General features: G+C 40.3%; 1 protein-coding gene across 6 annotated transcripts in view; it reads left to right on the top strand.

Moving 5' to 3' along the window:
• nfyc (nuclear transcription factor Y, gamma) overlaps positions 1-15,152 on the top strand; it is an 86,499-nt gene extending 71,347 nt beyond the window's left edge. For all 6 annotated transcript variants that reach the window (XM_043717961.1, XM_043717963.1, XM_043717958.1 and 3 more), the window contains 4 exons: positions 256-408; positions 6,121-6,231; positions 6,970-7,041; positions 13,986-15,152. In XM_043717961.1, the coding sequence (XP_043573896.1) occupies positions 256-408; positions 6,121-6,231; positions 6,970-7,041; positions 13,986-14,105 (456 nt within the window). In that variant the 3' untranslated portion in view covers positions 14,106-15,152. The remainder of the gene's footprint in view (positions 1-255; positions 409-6,120; positions 6,232-6,969; positions 7,042-13,985) is intronic.
• The last annotated feature ends 1,180 nt before the right edge of the window (positions 15,153-16,332 follow it).

The following is a 16,332-nucleotide window of genomic DNA, read 5'->3' on the forward strand; positions in this document are numbered from 1 at the left end:
CAGACCCTGAGGGCTCTTGTGGCACAGTAGTACTGTCCCAACTCTGGACCAGAATGCCTGGGTTCAAGTTCCGTCTGCTCCAGAGGTGTGTCATCACATTTTGAAACAGGTTGATAAAAATAACCACAGTAGAACCTAGGGTTGGCCATTAATTTCCCTTAAATTTCATTGTAACAAAAGCATGATGCTTGACAATACATCTTTCTAGATGTCACACAATATTAAGGTGGTTGCTTTCACGCTGTCTTATTGCAGACTGCCCCGGTGACAATGCAGGTTGGAGATGGACAACAGGTACAGATTGTTCCAGCACAGAATCAAACACAGCAGACTCAGTCCAATTCAGGACAGACCATGCAGGTCATGCAACAGATTATCACCAACACTGGCGAGATACAGCAAATACCGGTATGCATAAAGTAATATTCTTTTAACATGGTGAAATAAGCTGACTCTGGGACAGTTTGATATTCTTAAAAATGAATTGCTGGCAGGAAGTCACTAGCACAGCCCATGCATATCAGAAGAATGATCATGAAGTGCTCTTCTATCTTTGACGTGCAGTCTCAATGTTGCCCTGTCCTGGTCTTTTTCCAGCTTTTAGGTGCATTGACAGTCTGAATACCCTTTTTAAGTGGATTGATTTGCATGCTGTCCCAGTAGACCTTGGTTTTGTGCCTGTCGGTTGCTTTCCTGAGGCTCTTGGTACAGTACTCTTTCTCCCAGATAAGGGAGACTTGTATTTTAAGTAAAATCAATAAAAGCTAGAAACACCGCTTCTGCATCCTTGGCTGAAATAAGGAATCAACTTTTGGTTGTGCACACTGTTTCTATTGTTTACTTCAACAATCAGGGATAACTGTGATACCTGATGTATATCTCGAAATAAGCATATGTAATTTTTTTTAAAATTAGAGACATTGTTAAACACTTTAACAATGGAAAGATTGGGCTAAAGCGGGAGTGATAGAAATTTGTCAGTTATGAAATTAAAAACAAATGATAAAAAGAATGCAGTTGAAATCCAAAATTCATACCAGAAGGTTTGCTGTTGCTTTGAAGCAGAGATATAATTTTGTTCCTGAAATTTGGAATTTGTAGGGCCAGTGCACCAGGTATAGTGATGGAGAGGGAATGAGTAGTAATAATGTACTGGACAGTGTTGAACTTGTTCAGATTTGTACTCGTAAATAGAACCTAATCTGTCCTACATTTCTCAATGAAAAGGACAGTATTGTGTATAGAATACCAGATCAGAGGAAGTACAGATAAATCATTGTCTCATCCTGAAGGTGGAATCAGAGACCTGGACAGTGGTATGGGAGGACATGACTAGGATGGTCTAAGGCCCGTTTGACAATTGCAATGAGGATGCACTAAGCCAAGGTAGTACAAGTGCTAGTGCAGAAGATAGTGAAGTTGGAGAAACTGGGAGAATGGGTTGGAATCTTTGCAGGCCAGTGAGAGGAAGCACAAAGGATCTTATTGTGGGGGACAATCCAGGGGCTCTGATTGGTTTGCAACTGTCTCCACAATGTCATATATGGATCTGAATGCGTAGTGTAGATTAAAAGTTAATTGATTTCTCCAAGCATGTGGAAAAAGTGCTGAAGAGTGTCATTAACACCATCCAATATGATGAGGTCATGTGGATTTGTGATGAGATCAATCTAGAATCTCAAAGGCTTAAGAAATTAAGTTGTCCTCGTCTAATGGAGACAGATGGTTTGGGTGACTTCATTCAGCCTGCAGAAATGATGGGTGATTTTTTCATAAAAAACACAAGAAATGTGGCTTAAATGTTATTTAAACCCCAAAGGATGGAAATCCTTAAGGAACCCTAATGAAAATAGAGTCAGTGGGAATTGGGGTAATCTCTCCATTGGTTAGAGTCAACCTAACATCAAGGTTTGCGGTTGTTGGTTCCTACATGGAGAGGATGATGGTAGTAAGCTTCATCTTGAACAGCAGCTTGTGTAGTGTAGTGAACTGGCATGGCCATTCACGTCGGTTTTGCTGCTTATTATTTCCTCTGTGCTCACTTGGCCCATTGCTTTGTTGAGTGTGTATCAACCCCCTGCAGACCAGAGAAGTCCCAGGCTTAGTCCCTGCTTCGTGTTGAGTTACTAACTGTTTTTAAATTGACCTCATCATGACTGTTCCAAATTTGACCTTGACAGCTTGTGTGTTAGTGGCAATTGTGTCCCAGTGCCTACCATCCTCCAGTAAACCACTTTGGAATATACTCATGTAGGTGTCTGATGATATGGGATCAGGTTGTAAGTTCCACTCCAAGAATCAGTAGTTGATGTTCTCTCTCTAAACCGTCACATATATATGGGCAGAGTACAAGAGGGAGGCTGATGCATCTGCAACTGGAACTTAGCGCAAAAAGAGTACCTGTTTGAAACATTCATTACATTTCATTGAGGGCAAACAAATACCTTGAAAGAACATGGTAAAATAGGGCTGAGTCAGCACGGCTTTGTCAAAGGGAAGTCATGCCTGACAAATCCATTAGAATCTTTTGAGAAGGCAATGAGCAAGTTAGATGAAGGAGAGCCAGCAGATGTGATCTGTTTAGATTTCCAGAAGGCCTTTGACAAGGTGACACACAGGAGGCTGCTAAATAAGGTAAGAGCTTCTGGTGTTAGGGGCAGGCTATTGCCATGGATTGGCTGACTAGCAGAAGAAGTCTTTTTCAGGATTGTAGCTGGTGATTCGTGAAGTTCCATAAGGATCAGTGTTGGGACCACAACTGTTCACATTATGCAAAGAGGGCATGTCACTACGTTTGCAGGTAGCACAGAAATGGGTGAAGAGACAAGTAGTACTGAGGAAGACAGGAGGCTGCAGAAAGACTTGGACAACCTAGGAAAGTGTGCAAGGAAGTGGCAGAATACAGTGTGAGGTTCTGCACTTGGGTTGGAAGAATAGAGGTGTTGACTATTTTCTAAATGGGGAAAGGCTTCAGAAATCTGAAGCACAAAGGTACTTGAGCCCCAGTTGAAGATTCCCTTAAGGTTAACGTGCAGCTTTACTGGCAGGTAGGAAGCCAATGTAATGTTAGCATTTATTTCAAGAAGGCTACAATAAAAAAGCAGAATTGTATAGCTGAGGCTATATAAGGCTGTGGTCAGACTGCATTTGGAATATTGTGAACATTTTGGGCCCTGTATCTGAGCGTGCATGCACTGGTTCAGGAGAGGGTCCAGAGGGCCAAGAATGATCTTAGGAATGAAGGGCATGTCATATGAGGAGCATTTGAGGTCTCCGGGTCTGGAGTCCAGAGGGATGAGGTTGGATCTCATTGAAACTTACAGAATACTGAGAAGACTGGATAGAGTGGGTGCAGAGATGATATTTCTGTTGGCAAAAGAAACTAGGACCCAACAGCACAGCCTCTGTGAAGGGACAACCCTTCAGAACTGAGATGAGAAGGAATTTCTTATGTCAGATTGTAGTGACTCAGTGAAACTATATTGAACCAGGTCAGAATATTTTAAGAAGGTAACCTAGACCCTAACTTTTTTCTTCTTTCAAAGGTAGATATGAGTAGGTGTTCCTGGTGCGATGCAACTGATCAAACCACTCGGCTTTAAGCAAAACAGAATTTATTTAAACACTACAGTTGAAACACAAACAAAATAAAATGGAATTTAGAATAACTTAACGTTTGGAAAACGTATTGGAATACTTTGTTTGCCCCTTTCAAACCCAGTGTATGTTTGACCAGGGTCCCTCCTTAGACTCCTGAACATTGTCTGTAGGCTTCTGGCACAAGCTCATATGCTCTTTAAAATAGTTTTCGTCACTTCCTCATATTCCCCAGAAACCTCCTCTGATAGAGCTAGTGAGGTATTTGCATTACTATCTATCAGCTTTGTTTGGATCAACAAAACCCTCATGATCACTGGCCAGTTCAATTGTTTAGCCACGATTTCAAATGAAATGAGAAAGGCTTCTACATCCTTCTCATCAAATTTAGGCAATGCTTGGATATGTCTAAATAGATCCCTGCCAAACCTTTGATGTCAATGGGTTTGTTCATCAACACTATCCTCCTCACTAAGCCTACCTTCAGCCTTCACCTCCATCCATTTGAGCCAACTTTCCTGTCTAATTGCCTACTACTGATGTATGAATACTACTTTCCCATTCTTCTGCTTTTAACCATAATTCAAACTGTTTCGCTTCCTTTTCATGTTCAAACTGCTTCATCTGCAATTGAACTCTACACATTTCTAATGCTTTCAATGGTGTTTTCAGCAAATTTAAATGTCGAGTTATTGCAGTAATTGCCTGTCCTTTTCTCTCGGAGAAAGGCAACCCCAACTCCATCTTGTCTGCCAATTCCAACAGCTTTGCCTGGCTCACTTCTTACAAAACGCCCAAAGCCACTTCTTCCACTCCCAAAAAGCTCATTGTGTAGTAATAGCTCTTTCAGCCACAAAGAAACTGTTTAAACCAACCGAATTCAACACCTGGAACAAAAGACTAACACCTACCACTCATCGCTTTTGAGTCCAACAGCCCTAAACCCAAAGTGGAATTCTAGAATCAATCCAGACAAGAACCCCAATCTGTTATGGACCAGGTAGGACCCTCTCAAAATATTTTTTAAGAAGGTAGCCTAGATCCTAACTTTTTCTTACGTAAAAGGCAGATGTGAAGAGGGTGTTCCAGGTGTGATGCAGCTGGTCAAACCACCGTGCTTTAAGCAAATCAGAATTTATTTAAACACTACAGTTGAAACATAAATGAAAGAAACAGAATTTAGAATAAGTTAACTATTGGAAAATTTAACTGGCCCAATACAGTAAGTACTACTAATTAATCATTCCAATACAGTAACATCCCATAAACACACCCCTTGGCAACAAGGTAAATTCAAACACAGATTTTTACAGGTAGGAAGGAACAACTTCCAGAGATTTCAGAGAATGTCAGAGGAGTTACTTACTGAAGTTTGCAGGTCCCCTAGACTGTCACATCTAGAAACTGCTACAGGTAAAGCAAACTAGAAAAGAAACCTGAACTGGGAGAACTGGCCTCTCCCCTTCCATTGTTAAACTAGACTCTTCGGCACCTCTGCCTTTACAACCTCTCTTCAAAAAACCCAAGGACAAAATAAAGTTGCAGCATCATCATAGGAGCTCATTGCCACAGAAGTCTATGGAAGCCAAGAAAAGGATCAGCCGTGATTGAATGATGGAGCAGATTTGATGGGTCGTTTGGCTGAAGTTCTGCTCCTATATCTTATGCCCGAAGCCACTATCTTCAAGCAAGTAGGAAAAGAGAACACAAATATACCTTCCCGTGGAAATGAAACCCAGACCTGGATTTTAATGAACTCAATAAAAATCTTGTCATTCCTCCTTATGTTCGAATGTACTTTTCTCAGATCCTGCAATCTCTGAATGTAAAAGAGGAGTGTTCACTTAACTTTCTGAAAATGTTGCCTTGTAATTTAAATCCAGTTATTGTAAAGCAGAGACTAAAGGTTAATGAGCCTTGTTTGCTTGTGAAGTTTGTGCATTTAGTGAGAAGTGAAAAATTAAAATGTCATCTTGTGTATGTTGTTAATTTTGGAGAATGTCTACCAGGCAAGCATCCGAAAAGAAATGATTTTCTTACGAGAAAAGGTGGACAGGCTAGGCTTGTACTTCAGAAGCTTGGCAGACTAAATTGTGACTTGATTTTAAAATTCTAATAGGTCTTGAAGGGCAGATGTGGAAAGGATGCTTCCTCTTACGGTAGAATCTAGGTGTCACTTTACAAAAAAAAGGTTCCCACTTAAAACATGTTAACTAAAATGTTTTTTTTCTCATGGGGTGTGGATGTTTGCTTTCATCACCTTTTCAGAAAGTGCTCCGGAACCCTTGACTATTTTGAAGGCAGAGGTGTACTGATTCTTTTTAAGTACGTAAAAGGTTACCGGGTTAGGTGAGAATGCACGTTTGAGGTTACAATCAGTCACAAAGTTAGTGGGTTGCGGAGCAGACTCAAGGATCTTAATGGCCCACTCTTGCTTCTGATTTGTAGGTTGATAACTTGAAAAGTACTGGAAATCTTTGTATTTTGTTTAATGAGACGCCTTCATTTTGTTGTGATCATCAGGTGCAATTGAATGCAGGACAACTGCAGTATATTCGGCTAGCTCAGCCTGTATCTGGAACTCAAGTGGTCCAGGGACAAATCCAGACCCTTGCCTCAGGAACTGCACAGCAGGTAGGCATGCGTTTTATGGTATAAGGAGTCTGAGCTGGGAAATTGAATTAATGATGTTAAATTATAACTAGTAGTGTTTGTTTCATTTCAACTGATTGATGCTGAATGTAAGCAGAATATTTCGCAGTGGAAAACAATAATTTCAATGATCATTAATATGTATCCAGCAAAAATGGTCAGCAATTGGTTTATAAACAAACAACTCTTGTGACTTAAAGTCTCTTCACAAACCTCATAGTCCTAGGTTCCTTGTTCAGCTTTGATTGCCAGTCTGAGGAATTGTCATATTGGACCCGCAGCCTTAATCCTATTTTTCTCTCCACAAATGCTGCCAGACCTATGTTCCTGCAGCAGTTTGTTTTATTTCTGACCCTCAGCAGCTGCAGTGTTTTGCTTTTGATTGTCAGCCGTTTTTCTTTTGTGTGTCTTGGGAAGGCATTTTAAAAGCTGATGTCCAAGAGTGAATGTTTTTTCCATCACCTGGAAACAATTGAAGATGCTGGTTCAGGTCAGGAGGTCGATTCCTGAAGAAGGGCCTGTGCCCGAAACGTCGAATCTCCTGTTCCCTGGATGCTGCCTGACCTGCTGTGCTGTTCCAGCAATAAAGTTTCAACACTGCAACATTCAGAATAATATGTGATCTGGGGAACTCGAAAATAACTAAACAGGAAAGATTGAAAACTCTATTTTGTTTTTATATCCTGTCTTGGTGTATGTTTCTTCTCTTGTGTATCCTAGGTAGGACAAGCAGAAGTTCAACAGGGACAACAGCAACAGCAGCAACAGTACAGCCAGTTTACTGACGGACAGGTTTGTTACCTTTTGTGATATTCTTTGAACTGCCTCTTTATTTCTGACATAATTCCTGGAAATATTTATAATTTGAGCTAGTTTTCTGAGCTGCATACAACATGAGAGAGACTGTCTGTTTTGTAATGTGAGTAGATTGTTGAGTTGACAGTTTTGCATTAACAATACAATAAGTAGGAGTATGGGAGACGATGTGACCCATTATGCCTGCTCTGATAGTTAATATAATCATGGTTTATCTTCAGCTCCACTTTACTGCCACTCCGTGTCCCTTCATTCCCTGAGAGACCAAAATTCTGTCTATTCCACTATTCAACAGTGGGACATACACTGGCCTCTGTGGTAGAGAATTTCAAAGATTCATAGCCATTTGACTGAAGTAATGTTTTCACATCTCCAGTCTTACATAATCAGTCTGTTATCCTGAGACCATTCCAAACCTCAGATACCCTGACCTGCTGAAGCAGATTCTCAGTATCTACTTGAGGTTTTCCCAAACTATGGCTGTGACCCCACTAGTGCAGTCACAATGTGAAAGGCAGCAATGGCTGTGATGACGCTTCAACTGATTTCTGATAACAGTGCTACCCCTTTTAATGTTCAGTTTTTGTTTGTGGGAATACCCTGATGGAATGCTGTTTGATGCCTGATTGCTGCTGCAAATAACATCTGTGAATGCATGGACATTAATTGTTATGGAGAAACCCTCCCTTTCCATCAAATCCACTTACACTCAACTCGTTGGGCTGAATGGCCTGCTTCTACACTGTAGGGATTTTATGATGCTTTGCTCCCACCATTCTCAATCTCCTCTAGCTCAATGACTCTTAGCCCCCTCAAAGTTTCACACAAATTCTGAAGTTTTAAAATGGGATTTGAGTGGGAAAAACTTTGTGTAACACCAGACTACCCTATTTAGTCCCTTCAGAATCATAACCATAGCTAAACACAAAAGTTAGTTATATTAGGTGGAAATAGAAAACAATTTGCAAACAAGTTGGAACATGCAGAGGATTTAGTTCTTTTCAAAGGGGTTGTTGCCTTGGTGAGGTGCAGAGGCAAGCATGCCTTTCTTAACTGGATCCTTTGAGAAATGTTCATCCATCAGCTGATGTTTTGCCAACTTCACCTTTTGAGCCTGTTATAGTTCAGTGTAGTGGTTTTGTTGCTGGGCTAGCAAGTTCAGAGAATATAAGAATCTAATTCTGGATTGGAATTCTAATTTGAAGAAAGCAATGTTTGGAAAATAAAACTTGCACCTGTAAAAGTAATGATAAATCTAAAAGCCTGGTCTAGTTTGTGACTGTAGTCACACCAATATGATTTATTCTTAACTGTCCTTTACAGATGTCTAGCAAATTGAAATATTGAATTTTTAAGTTGTTATTTATTACACCAATATATGTTTCTTATCAGAATTCTTAGTCATAGGATCTTTTTAGTTTGATCAAAAAAAAATCTAAGGTGTTCTGAGCTGTGCTACTTGTCCTTGAGGTTTACTCATCTGCTAATGACATTTCCATTGAGCAATTGTATAATGTGTTCCATTAATAAATAAGCTTGTGTTTTTGTACAAATAATTAAACTGAGAATCATAGCTTGCAACACTGAGGAGTTAGAATCTTAGAGTAATTATTACCACAGTTCAGTGAATTTACTGCTGCATTGCCAGAGGCAAATTGGAGGTTGGAATGTTTAGAATGTAGGTTCACTAACTAATTAACAACAACAGTCATTACCCCACCTCCTCCTGAATGAACTGAGTCCCTTTCCCCTCTCCTATGGTGATTAGTGTTGCTAAAATAAATACAGTCGAGTGTCTGTGTGCTGGTGGATTTGGGTGTTTGTTGATGTAAAGAGTAGATATTTTAGGGGCATGAAATGCTATGGGAAATGCTTGAAGTGAAGAGCATTGTATCTTAAAGGAAAATTGGGTATAGTTTCAAAAGAGGAGGTGATGCAGGTGCAAGACTGAAATTCATTTTAGATTTCTGTAGCATAGAGCCAGCGCAGACAAGCTAGGCTGAACAAAGTTTTTCCTTGATGCTTGGTATACTCATTGTCATTCTTTCTGAGGTGGTTGTTGGAATGTATTGTGTCAGGGATTGCAGGAAGGGAACTGTATACCTGAACTTAGCTGCAGTTGGTCATTATTGATGCAAATGATAGTGCTAATCTCAATAAAGAGGATTCTACTGGTAGTTGGAAACCACTTAAACAACATACTTACTGCTGAAAAATTCATTGCAGCTCGTGTTCCAACCAGGTATCCCACTTGTCATAGCATCTGTTAAACTGGAGATGTCATGGCTGAATTATCTATAACTTTGCCAGCAATGCCTGTTACAGTTTTGTTTTCAAGTTTGGAAATTGAAGTGTGTGCACTGAATAGGACAGTATGACTGTGAAGAATGTGTGTTTTTTTTTCTCTATTGGTCAGATTGTGGTTAACTTCAGTAGTTAAATGTAATTTATGTTGAGATTCTCTCTCTTCTCCTCCCCCTCCCGGTTCCATAATACCTTGATAATTACTGTTTAATTAGTTGTTCAGAATCAGCTTCTCCCACTTGTAATGAAGAGTGGGGAGGATTGGTGGCTGCACTGCAATAGCTTTTTATTGTTGACCATTAATTGATATCAGCATGCAGTCCCAGTAATAAAAAGGTTTTGTGGCATTGTCTTGGTGAGTATTGCCTCTACATTCCTTAGTTTGAGGTTATAGTTTAGGCATAATTTATCTCTATGGTATATTTTGTGAGTGCACTGAGAATTTGCAATGAGATTGAAGATTAACCAGCATTTTGGACTTGGGACCCATCTCTCCTGCCAGCTTGTCGCAGAGAAGTCAGGTATTTTGAATTTGTTCTTTTTCGGCCCACCTCCCCTTAGTTTGTCGCTTTACATAAAACTGACCTCTGACCTCTTTTGTAACCATGGGGTTAATGGTTCACCATCTGGTTTGCAGGACAAAATTTTCCAAATCACTGACTTTAAATTGAGGCACGACTCATTCTTTGTGAAGCCTCAAACTCTGCACCATCTTCCCTCACTCTTATTATCTTCAGGTTTGGAAAGTCGGTGTCACCTAATTACTACAGTCATTTGTCTTCTCTTTTACTTTGTTGAACTTTTAATATTGTCTGCTGTAACAAGAATGAACTTGCAACTATGCAACAGCATTCATGACTTTTGAACGCTGTAAAACACCACCGGTTCCTAAGTCCTGTGTTAGAATGTCAACATAGATTGACTTCAAGTCTCTGTTGTGATTCTTAAGCTCACAAGCTTTTGAATTGGGTAAAAGTGCTTTGTGCTGAGCTGTGGCAGATACGTGGGGCCCTGACTCCTCATCTTAACTTTCAATTCAAGTAAATAATTGCAGTTACATGCTTGTTTCTGTGTCAAGTTGCTTTGCTTATCTTTAGAAGGACAACACACAAGCTATTGTACAGAATCATATTTAGTGACTGCATAACAAGTTTAGAGGTGGGGCAAGGTTGTAGGTAAATAATTTACAAAACAACAGCTTTGTTTCCATGAAATTACATTCCTAAGGGGTGAGAGCTAATCGAAATTCATCAACTATTAACTGAGGGTAATAAAATGAAGCAAGATATATTAAAATATGAGAAGCCATTAATTAAACCAAAAAAATTGTCACCCCTCTCTCTTTCACTCAACTTTGCTCCCTCTCAGTTATGTTTTAAATGGAAGATAGTATTTTGCAGAAAAGAGTAACTGGAACAATTGAGTGGTTCATTATTTCGAATTACTATTTTTTGTTATCCATGGCCTCTGTTACCTTGCAACAAGAATGAACACCTGCTCTCCTCCAAGCCTGCGCTATGTCAGTGTGTTCTCCCATTTCTCATGCTATCATAATGAATGTACAGTTGTTCTCCCAAGTGATTTTCTGCTCTTGTAGGTCACTTGCAACGTATGTTCTCTGCTTCAGTCATCAATATGCTTGGTTATGATATCTGATCTAATACAGTTGGTATCTCAAAAGGCAGTGGATGCAGAACCTTTAAATATTATTAAGAAAGAACATTGAACCGTGCAGCACAGTACAGGCCCATCAGCCCACGATGTTGTGCCAAGCGTTTACCTAAATCTAAGATCAACCTAACTTACACACCCCTCAACTTATTGCCATCCATGTGCTTGTCCAGCGGTCTCTTAAATGTCCTTAATGTCTCAGACTCCACTACCACGGCTGGCAGTGCATTCCACGCACCCACCATTCTCAGCTTAAACATCCTATCTCTGACGTCTCACCCTAAACCTTCCTCCAATCATCTTAAAATTATGACCCCTCGTGACAGTCGTTCCTGCTCTGAGGAAAAGTCTCTATCTACTCTATCAATGCCTCTCTTTACCTTGTGCACCTCTATCAAGTCACCTCTCTTCCTTCTTCACTCCAGTGGGAAAAGCCCGAGCTTACTCGACCTCTCTTCATAAGACAAGCCCTCCAATCCAGGCAGTATCCTGGTAAATCTCCTCTGCACCCTCTCTAAAGCATCTCCATCCTTCCTCTAATTAGGCAACCAGAACAGGACACGGTGTTCCAAGTGTGGGCTAACTAGGGGTTTTAGAGAGCTGTAGCAAAACCTTATGGCTCTTAAAACTAAATCCCCATTTAATGGAAGCCAAAACACCATGCACGCCTTAACAACCCATGGCAACTTTGAGATATCTATATATATCGACCCCAAGGTCCTACTGTTCCTCCACGCTGCCAAGAATCCTGTCTTTCACCCTGTATTCAGCATTCAAATTCTACATTCCAAAAGGAATCACTTCGCATTTATCCAGGTTGAACTCCATCTGCCACTTCTCAGCCCACCTCTGCATCCTGCCAATGCCATGTTGTAGCCTGCAACAATCCTCGACACTATCTACTTCACCTCCAACCTTGTGTCATCAGAAAACTTACTAACCCACCTTCCACTTCTTCATTCAGGTCATTTATAAAAACTACAAAGAGCAGAGGCCCAAGAACAGATCCCTGCAGGACACCACTGGTTACTGACCTCCAGGCAGAATACTTTCCATCCACTACTACTCGCTGTCTTCTTTCAGGCAGCCAATTCTGTATCCAGACAGATCAAATGTCCCTGTATACCATACCTCCTAACTTTTCTGAATGAGCCCATAGTGGGGAACATTATCAAATGCCTTACTGAAATCCATATACACCACATCCACTGCTGAACCTTTCAACTTGTCTCATCACGTCCTCAAAGAACTCAAATAGATATTCTTGATGATTTTCTAAATTGTGAAAAACTTATTATCTTTTTTTCTTTAGTCACTGAATCTTTAAACAGTATTTTCACCACAAACTTCAACTTAGCAAGGCGTTTGATATGGTTCCCCATGGTAGGTTTGTTCAGAAAGTATGGAGGCATGGGATATAGGGAAATCTGTCTGACTGGATACAGAATTGGCTGGCCTGAAGAAAACCGAGGTTGTTGGTAGATGGAAAGTATACAGTCTGGAGCTTGATGACCAGTGGTGTTCCTCAGGGATCAGCTCTTTGCTCTTTGTGATTTTAATAAATGACTTGGACAAGGGTGAGTTAGTAAGTTTGCTGATGTCATCAAGGTTGGTGGAGTTGTGGATAGGGTGAAGGGCTGTTGTAGGTTGTAATGGGACGTTGACAGGATGCAGAACTGGGCTGGGAAATGGCAGATTTCAACCTGAAAAAGTGTGAAATCATCCACTTTGAAATTTGAATTTGAATGCAGAATAAGGGTTTAAAGGCAGGATTATTGGCAGTGTGGAGGAACAGAGGGATCTTGGTCTCCATATCCATAGATCCCTCAAAGTTGCCATCAAAGATGATAGAGTTGTCAAGAAGGCTTTTGATGTGTTGGCTTTCATTAATAGGGGATTGAGTTTAAGAGCCACACCACACTTGGAACATTGTGTTCGGATCTGGTCACCTCATTATAGGAAAAAATGTGGAAGCTTTAGACAGGGTGCGGAGGAGATTTACTAGGAGGCTGTCTGGACTGGAGGGCTTATCTTACGAAGAAAGGTTGAGGGGGCAAGGGCTTTTCTCGTTGGAATGAAGAGGATGAGAAATGACTTGATAGAGGTGTACAAGGTAATGAGAGGCATAGTAATAGCCAGAGACCTTTCCACATAGTGGAAATGACCATCACAAGAGGTCATAATTTTAAGGTAAGTGGAGGAAGGTTTAGGGGAGATGAATGATTTGGGTTCTTCACAACAGAGTGGTGGGTGCGTGGAATGCACTGCCAGCAGGGGTAATAGAGTCAGATACATTAGGAACATTTAAGTGACTCTTGGATAGGCACAAGGATGATAGTATAATGAAGGGTACATAGGTTAGTCTGATCATAGAGTAGGATAAAACATTGTGGGTCAAAGGGCCTACATTGTGCAGTACTATTGTGTTATTCTTGGCTCACGTTGTCGAACCATTTTGTGCTTGTCCAAGTTCCATTGTCATCCTATACTGTGGAAACTTACTACTTCAACCTTCTACCTTTTTAGCCCGACCCCACTATTCCAGTGATTTTCTGCCTTGTAGCTTGACATATTCACAGCTCCTGAAAAGTTGAGGTGCAACCAGTGGAATTGGGGGGAGGGGGTTCTCGTGAAATAACTGTAACTCTGGACCTAGCTTTAACACCACCTTTTCTGCTGTCAGAAAATGAATCAACACTTGTCACTGCATTATCATGTGTATCTGAACCCACTCTTCATATCTGATGCTGCCAAGTGGTGATATTGAGATTAAGAGGTGGAAAGATGATCATATGGAATGTGCTAGTAAGCATTGGCTTGCTTTGAGATTCACAGCACCTGGACATCTTAGAAATCATGTCTTTATTTGTCTTTTGTGTAAAGTTACAGTTTAGTTTATGCACATTTATAATGTATATCAGTGTATTTTGTCTTGTTCCCTGCAGCAACTATACCAGATTCAACAGGTTACCATGCCAGCAGGACAGGACATTACCCAGCCTATGTTCATCCAGTCCACGAACCAGACTACAGATGGGCAACCTACTCAGGTCACGGGGGAATAGTGCAAAGGGATTGGACAGCTGAAATCAACTGCCATAGAAGCCATTGTATAAATAGTAAAGTCACTAAATAACCAGGATGGAAAATGACTCTTTTTGAAGTTTTCTTTTTCTGTTGCATTGTGCTAAGTGAAAATAATTGTACATACGTAAATTGCAATAAACTCCTTTCCGAGTAATGCTTTGTAAACCCGTGAGAGGACAAGGAGGAGAGTTCCTCCTTATGCTGATTACCCTGTACCATCATTGATCATATTGCTGTCATTCTATTCATTTGTACAGTGTTGTTGCTCACCAAGGTTAATCAGCTTTTTTCTTAAAAAAAAGGAACATAATGCAGTAAATCTGCGTTTAAAATAGATCTGAGTTACATGGAGGTAAACTTATAAACTGTGTTCCTTGGTTCACCTATCAGAAAGTCTAATTCACAATTTCTCCGTAACAGGTTTATAAACCAGAGTTCTCAGAATGCTGAATCAAGACCTGTATATGTAAATTGGTGAAAATTGAAGAATTGATCACTGAGAGATTTTTATAGTGAAGCATTAGCAGGGAATGTTCAACATCAATGAAAAAGTCTTTTAACAGTGGAATTCCAATAGGAGTGTTAGAATATAAAATATGACCAAAGCTTAATAGAGGAAAATGAGCTGTAGTCAGGGAAATGCAGGGAGCAAATTCATGAACTTGGGGCTAAACAACTGAAGGCACAGACACTGATGGGCGAACAATTTTAAATTGATGATGCTGAAGAAATTTGAACTAGACGAGTGCAGATTCCTTGGAAGGCTGTGGGCTTGAGGCAATAGGAGGGAATGAGTCTTTGGATGGATTTGAAACCAGGATGAAAATTTAAAAATGACGACTAACATTCAAAGTGCTGTGTAAATTAGAGACCAAGGTCTAGTCTCCTCCAGAGAGGAATAGAAAGAGACACCTTAGAGAATTCTGGTGAAATGTTGAACAATGTTTGTAAACTGTGCTCTCCAACTCAACAACTACAGTCTTATACTACTGTTGGAAAAAGTGGGATTAAACTTTAAATATTAATGAGGTATGGACATTACTCATATGCACGTATTTATATCTCTCCTCGAGTTGCCCTTCCATCTTATCATTTTGTTACTTATTTAAGAAATCTGTTTAATGTTTACAAAATGTTGATAGCTCAGTGAAGTTTAGAATGTTGGTGTTTACAGTAACTGTCTCTTGGATCTAACTGTGTAATACTCATGAGTGAACTGCACAGGGCCGTGAAGATGAGGTGTTTGGTCAGATATTACAACTTACTTGATAGATACTTGTCTCAATCCAGTCACAAGGTGCTCCTCTTCCATCTCCAATTTCCTTTTGCTGACTCTCAAAAGTGCAGTGTGGCTCCAGAAGGGACATTGGGCACTTTCTTCACTGTACTTGTAATGGAGACCAGCATTGATGATCTGGCATGCTTTTGGCAGCTTTCAAAATGTACTACAATTATCCCATGATTTGGAGATGCCGGTGTTGGACTGGGGTGTACAAAGTTAAAAATCACACAACACCAGGTTATAGTCCAACAGGTTTAATTGGAAGCACACTAGCTTTATCACCTGATGAAGGAGCGTTGCTCTGAAAGCTAGTGTGCTTCCAATTAAACCTGTTGGACTATAACCTGGTGTTGTGTGATTTTTAACTCTTTACAATTATCCAGGTCTCTTCCTTTTTTTCCTGGTAACTATCACCAAATAAATATGGGTGCGGGAGACCCTTCCATCCATGCAGCAATCTTCAAATGCCCTAGTGTGGCACCCATATTTCTTGAAAATTTCCAGGGACTTGTTTCTACTTGTCTGCAAAGAAGCTGAGTGTTGATATTGTATGATAAACATCTGGCTTCAGTCTTACATCCAATTGCCTTTTATGAATTTGAAACTTTCTCATTGACCTGCTTATGAACTTAACTTTCCATTTGTTCTCTATGCTTGCTGTCATATGACACATGTTCTCATTCATTGGAGGCAGAATGTTCTCCTTTGTTGGAGGCTGAATAGTCCTGGTTTCTCCATCATTCCTTGTATTTGAGAACTTTGACATAGGATTGACCCCTGAGGACTTCTCTGTGCTGTTCCGACACTTCGGTATCTCTGTGTTTCGGTCATCTAAAATCAGATAAAGAAATATTCTGGTACAGTCCTGTACTCGACTTGACTGCAACTGCTTCAGCTATATAGTTGAATATTGCTAACTGCTA

Source organism: Chiloscyllium plagiosum, chromosome 27 (genome assembly GCF_004010195.1).
Source record: "Chiloscyllium plagiosum isolate BGI_BamShark_2017 chromosome 27, ASM401019v2, whole genome shotgun sequence".
NCBI classification, from domain to species: domain Eukaryota; kingdom Metazoa; phylum Chordata; class Chondrichthyes; order Orectolobiformes; family Hemiscylliidae; genus Chiloscyllium; species Chiloscyllium plagiosum.